Source organism: Sapajus apella, unplaced genomic scaffold, assembly GCF_009761245.1.
Source record: "Sapajus apella isolate SASKATOON/1434 unplaced genomic scaffold, GSC_monkey_1.0 scaffold201, whole genome shotgun sequence".
Classification (NCBI taxonomy): Eukaryota; Metazoa; Chordata; class Mammalia; order Primates; family Cebidae; genus Sapajus; species Sapajus apella.
The window spans coordinates 602,049-608,149 of record NW_022437141.1 but is presented as its reverse complement, the minus strand read 5'-3'; the positions used below and the strand labels follow the sequence as shown (position 1 = coordinate 608,149).

Genomic DNA, 6,101 nt, shown 5'->3' with positions numbered 1-6,101 from the left:
CAGGACCAGAAGGGGCAGGGGAGACGGGGATGAAAGGAGCAGAGCAAGACAGAGGTCAAAATGTTCTGTTCACTTGCAAACCATGGCAAAGGTCAAACTTGTAGAAAATAAAATTCCATGTAAATACCAAAGATAGGGCCCCTTGGGGTTCCATCCCCCCTTCTCTTTCTGTGAGCCCAAGCAAGCTCCTCTCTTTCCTTGGAAATGGAGCCTGGCAGAGGGCACAGAAGGAAGCAGGAGGCCAAATGCTCCTCTCTCACTGGTGCTCTGGGTTAGAGGTTGGTGAGTTGTTCAAGATGCCAACAGCAGCTTCCAGACACTCTCTAACAACACGAAGGCCATGTCATACCAGGTCTCAGCTTCAAGTGCAGGAGTTGCAACCCACTGCAGGGAGCAGGAGCTGCCAGGAGTCCGTGCACTCACATGGGGTAATTGAGCACAACATCCTGTTTGGCAAGTTCCAGCAACATAGGATCATCGAAGAATTTGCTTATGCTCACATCTTCACTGAGGCCCTGCAGAACAAGGAAAAACACAAGAAAGCCTGAGGTGGTGGCAGACTGAGTGGGGAGGCCACCCAAGACCTGCGCTCAGTGAGGCTAGTGGTAGCAGGAATGTAGGTGGTGGTGTTTCAGGAGCCCTGCTTTCAGGGTACTATCATAAGGGAGGGTAAGGCTCTCCTTTCACAGCAAGACTGGGGCCCAGGTCTAGGTGCCTCAAGAGTATAGAGATCATATGTCTACATTGGAAAAGGGTCCTTTAGGAAAAGGGGCCAAAAGACAGAGATAGAGATCCTACTTCTGAGAGTCCTGGGGGGTTGAGGGCTGGGTACAGGCCCAAGGAAGACATACCTTCCTACGACGAGTTTTGATCATGAATTCCCGGGCCAGGTGAGGTGCCGGCTGTGGCTCCAAAGGACGAATGACAATGCTCTTGTCCAGAGGATCACCAGGGACAATCTAAAAGGCAAAGGAATTTCAGATGGCCCAGGCAGACTCCCCAGAAGATTTGGGCCTAGAAGCAGGATTCTTATTTTATTTAAAAAAAAAAATTTTTTTTGAGACCGAGTTTCACTCTTGTTGCCCAGGCTGGAGTGCAATGGCATGATCTTGACTCACTGCAACCTCTGCCTCCCAGGTTCAAGCGATTCTCCTGCCTCAGCCTCCTGTGTAGCTGGGATTACAGGCATGCACCATCACGCCCGGCTAATTTTGTATTTTTAGTAGAGACAGGGTTTCTCCGTGTTAGTCTGGTCTCAAACTCCCGACCTCTGGTGATCCACTCTCCTCAGCCTCCCAAAGTGCTGGGATTACAGGTGCCAACCACTCTGTCCAGCTAATTTTTTTTTTTTTTTTTTTTTTTTCTTGTATACACAGATTCAAGTTGCCCCGAATATATGCTCCCCAGAAGAGTCTTCTCTAGGATGCTGTACATCTCACTTAGGGCTTGGAGGGGGATCAGGACAGAAGGGGATGAGGCTTGCAGAGGTGCGAGGCCAAGCCAGCCAGCCTGCATTGTTTTCTCACCTGCCAATGGTGGAAGACAGACAGAGAAAAGGCTTGTCCCTGGGTGTGAGTCCGGAGATCAGTCTCAAAGCCAAAAGAGTCGATGGCTGGGATAAAAGCTTTGATGGTGTACAGAGGGGAGCCTGGGATGGGTGCATCCTGAGTCACGTGCCCCCTGAGACAAAAAAATAAAGGCCGAGTCTCTAGTTAAACAAAGGCCGAAAGATAAGAAGCAATCTGCCATTGGCTGTTCCCAAACGCATCCCAGCCCAGAGTTACCAACAAAGAAAGAGTAACCAAGAATGTTCTACAGAGCAGAAAAGGCTCGGGGGCTCTCAGTTTAAATTCCCTGTGGTCTTGAGTTTTTTTTTTTTTTTTTTTTGGAGAAGGAGTTTTGCCCTTGTTGCCCAGGCTGGAGTGCAATGTCATGATCTTGGTTCACCACAACCTCTACCTCCCAGGTTCAAGTGATTCTCCTGCCTCAGCCTCCCAAGTAGCTGGGATTACATGCATGTGCCACCACACCCGGCTAATTTTGTATTTTTAGTAGAGTTGGGGTTTCTCCATGTTGGTCAGGCTGGTCTTGAACTCCTGACTTCAGGTGATCCACCCGCCTCAGGTTCCCAAAGTGCTGGAATTACAGGCGTGAGCAACTGCGCCCAGCCTAATTCCCTGTGGAAGTCAAAGTGGCAGCAACCTCTGGAGAGGACAGGAGTGGGACAGTGATGGGACACGGGCCCAAAGACATTCCCATCACTGATTTGCCTCAGCACTTTCTCCAAGACCTCTCTGAGGAGGGGACCCCAAAAGAAACATCAAATTTTAATCTGAAGAAAAGCTGGGGCTTGCCTCACTCTTTTCCTACTTCCTTCTGGGAAATCAGCTCTCAGGGTTTCCAGAGTGAAGAGGGAAGGGGAGGCCAACCCTCCTCCCTGCAGGAGCCAAGGTGCCTCTTGGTCTGCTCTTGCTCTCAGCACTCTCCCTAATATACCTGGGGTTGCTCACCTGCGCCTGGCCAGGACAGTATAAACCGCAGAGACGCAGTCTGCAGGCGCCTGGACCTCTACAAAGTAGTAAGGCTCCATCAGACGAGGCGTGGCCTGCAGCAGAGTGAGAAGAAAGGGCCCTCAGCTTGGGGAAGGCTGGGGGCCTGCAGTCCCAGTTGCTGCTCCTCTTAGTGCCCTGTCCAGTGAAGCAGATGGTCCCCTATAGCCTCATTCTCTTACCATGAGGAAGGCAGAGTAGACAACTCTCCTGGCTGTGGGGATGATCTGGCCCCCTCCACGGTGCAGGGGCTCCTGGGCAACCACTGCATCCAGAATCTTAAACTTGACGTTCCGAATCACTGTAAAAGAGGTGGGGGCAGCTGACTAGAAAGAGGTTCTGGGCCCGCCACGGGGCCATGGCGGAGTAGCAGTCTCCTGTAACACTGCAGTTGTCTTGCAGTCATGAAAGACATGGTACAGAAACCACACGGGAGGTAGGAGTTCTAACTGAATAAGCAAGGCCCATGGCAAAAAGGTCAGAAGTTAAGTAAATGCTTAGGGTTTGCTTCAGGCCATGCTCAAACATAGAACTTTCCTAGAAGTTTATTTCCTTCTTCTGTAGATATTTACATTTTTGTGGATGTAGAATAAATCCCGGTACATTTGGTCCCATAAAGCCCAATCAGGGTCTATAAACCACTCTGATCTCATCATCCCCTTGATATTTCCCCTCAAATATGTCCAGGGCCAAACGCTTCTTAGAAATGAGGAGCAAATAACAGTTTGGAAATGACTTAAATTCCCAGGCTATACCACATGGATGTACCAGGATAAGGAGGGAGAAGGAAGGACGTTGGCCCAGGACATGGGACAGTCCTGTGTACCCCAAGCTGCTTCTCCTGCCCAGTCCTAAAGATGGTGAGCCCATCCTACTCATAAGACTGGCTCTAAGGACCCTTGTGGACTGGGGTAGGGGAGTGCTGGTAGACTTACACTCATCACAGAGGGGGCCCTCCCTGGTTCCCCATTGGAAACCTTGAACGATGCTGTCCTTCACTGAACCAAGAAGAGCCTTGTCAACCTACAGAGAAACATGAGGCCTCCTTAGCAGTCATCCTGACAACAGCTGAAGCGTTTAGAGGAAGGAGAAGATAAATACGCCTGTAAGAGGATATTGTTCTTTACAAGAGGACACAAAATACTTTTTGGAAATAAACACTTTGTAGTTTCTTCCACTCCAGAGGTAAGAGACTGCCACCCAGTTCCCATCAGTTCTGCTGTACCTCGGAGGGCAGAGTATCATCCACCAGAATGTTGGGGCCAGTGGCATCAGGGCCAAAAGCCCAGATGGAACGGGCAGCCAGCAGATCCCAATCATACTTGGTCTGGAAGAACTCTCCTAGCTTCTTCCTGGGGAAAGGAGGAGACAATGGAGCTGTCGGCCAGCTCTGTGATTGCTGGTCCTGGAGCCACAAACCCTCCCTTCCTAGGAGACAGTCACCTCATTCTACCTACTGTGCCCAGGACAAGAGCAAAGGCAAAGATATAAATGCTTCCTAGAAAGATGTGTGCTCTTAGAGACCCAGCAGGTAAGCCGTGGCATCCCTGCTTCCTTTTGACCCTGTCAGAGCCCCATTCTTACCTGTTCCATGTAATCTGGACCACCTCATTCTCTATGTCCTCTGCCAGGCCCTTCTCAAGAGGCTCAGCAATCATGGTGATCTTGTTCCTGGTCAGAATGGAAATGGGTGGTGAGGAGGGCTAACAGAACAGTAGAAGAGGCATTCCTAAAAAAAAGGTTACAAGATGGACTGCTGAGGAAGTGACATCACTGAAAGACATGGGTTTCAAGTGTGGTGGCTCAGATCTGTAATCCCAGCACTTTGAGAGGCCAAGGTGGGAGAATCACTTAAACCCAGAAATTTGAGGCTGCAGTGAGCCATGGCTCTCACCACTGCATTCCAGCCTGGGTGACACAGCAAGATACTGCCTCTTAAAAACAAACAAACAAAAATATTAACAGCCTGGGCAACAAAGCAACAGACCCCAGCTCTATAAAAAATTAGTCAGGTGTTGTTAGCACACCTGTAGTCCTAGCTACTTGGGAGGCTAAGGTGGGAGGATCACTTGAGCTGGGGAGGTTGAGGCTGCAGTGAGCCATGGCACTACTGTAATCCAGCCTGGATGACAGAGTGAGACCCTATCTCAAGGGAAAAAAAAAAAAAAAAAAAAAAAAAAACAAACCACAGGATCGGGGCAAAGGAGAGCAAAAAGGGCAAAGCGCTTATCTTCTTTCTTTCATTTGAATCTCCTGGTCTTTAAAAAAGAAAAGTTTAGGCTGGGCACAGTGGCTCATGCCTGTAATCCCGGCACTTTGGGAGGATGAGGTAGGCGGACTGCCTGAGGTCAGGGGTTCGAGATCAGCATGGGCAACGTGGCAAAACCCTGTCTCTACTAAAAACACAAAAACTTAGCCAGGTGTGCTGGTGTGCGCCTGTAATCCCAGCTACTCGGGAGGCCAAGACATGAGAATCATTTGAATCTGGGAGGCAGAGGCTGCAGTGAGCCGAGATCGTGCCACTGCACTCTAGCCTGGGCAAATGAGCAAGACTCTGTCTCAAAAAAAAGAAGAAGAAGAAGAAGTAAGGTTTAAGATGGGCATGGTGGCTGATACCGATAATCCCAACACTTTGGGAGGCCAAAGTGGGAGAATGCTTGAGCCCAAGAGTCTAAGACCAGTGTTGGCAAAAAACAAAACAAAACAAAAACAGGTGGCATGGCGTGTACCCATAGTCCTAGCTGTTTGCGAGGATTGCTTAAGCCCCAGCAAGTCGAGGCTGCACTCCAACCTGTGTCAAAAAAACCAAAACCAAAAAAAGAACAAGGTTTGGAGTAAAGTTTCAAGATGGTCATTTTACAGAGGCTAAGTGGCACTTAAGAAACTCCTCTTGGGAATACCCAAGGCAAATAATCCCATGGCACTGTGTTCAAAGGCAGAAGGGTGAGAGGGCTGGAGTGTAACTCAAGTATTCTAAGCACCCCCCATTCCTAGCTGTAAGGTCTCTCTGTGCACAGTGCTCACGGTGGGGGGTGGAGGTGGCAGATAAAGGAGAGAGAGCATCCTGGAGGCTGCAGTCCTGGGGACACTGTGCTCCCAGCTTACTTCTTATTAGGCGTTTCAGCAAAGCACTTGAGGGAGGATGTTTCCACCACCGTCTCACAAAACGTGACAACTGGGTCAGCCACCTGGGAAATAGAAAATAAATTACTGAATTGAGCTCTAATTTTGTTGGAAGGACAACCTTTTACCTAAGGGAATTCAGAAGCTCCCTTGACGCTACCTCTGTGAAAACCCCAACTGCCTTAATCAGCACAAGTGACAAGTACAACAGCAAGTTAAAAGAGCTGTCCATACCATCACCGAAAAGCCTGAGAAAACTTACTGTAGCAGGCCGGGTGCAGTGGCTCAAGCCTGTAATCCCAGCACTTTGGGAGGCCGAGGCGGGTGGATCACGAGGTCAAGAGATCGAGACCATCCTGGTCAACACGGTGAAACCCCGTCTCTACTAAAACTACAAAAAATTAGCTGGGCATGGTGGCGTGTGCCTGT

The 6,101-nt window shown here is 49.6% G+C and overlaps 1 protein-coding gene across 2 annotated transcripts in view; it reads right to left on the bottom strand.

Moving 5' to 3' along the window:
- Positions 1-49: 49 nt before the first annotated feature.
- The window catches only part of EFTUD2 (elongation factor Tu GTP binding domain containing 2), a 52,683-nt gene continuing 46,631 nt past the window's right edge, over positions 50-6,101 (bottom strand). For both annotated transcript variants that reach the window (XM_032269985.1, XM_032269986.1), the window contains 9 exons: positions 5,655-5,737; positions 4,134-4,220; positions 3,775-3,901; positions 3,485-3,572; positions 2,732-2,850; positions 2,511-2,605; positions 1,527-1,680; positions 852-959; positions 50-515 (listed from right to left, as the gene is read on the bottom strand). In XM_032269985.1, the coding sequence (XP_032125876.1) occupies positions 420-515; positions 852-959; positions 1,527-1,680; positions 2,511-2,605; positions 2,732-2,850; positions 3,485-3,572; positions 3,775-3,901; positions 4,134-4,220; positions 5,655-5,737 (957 nt within the window). In that variant the 3' untranslated portion in view covers positions 50-419. The remainder of the gene's footprint in view (positions 516-851; positions 960-1,526; positions 1,681-2,510; positions 2,606-2,731; positions 2,851-3,484; positions 3,573-3,774; positions 3,902-4,133; positions 4,221-5,654; positions 5,738-6,101) is intronic.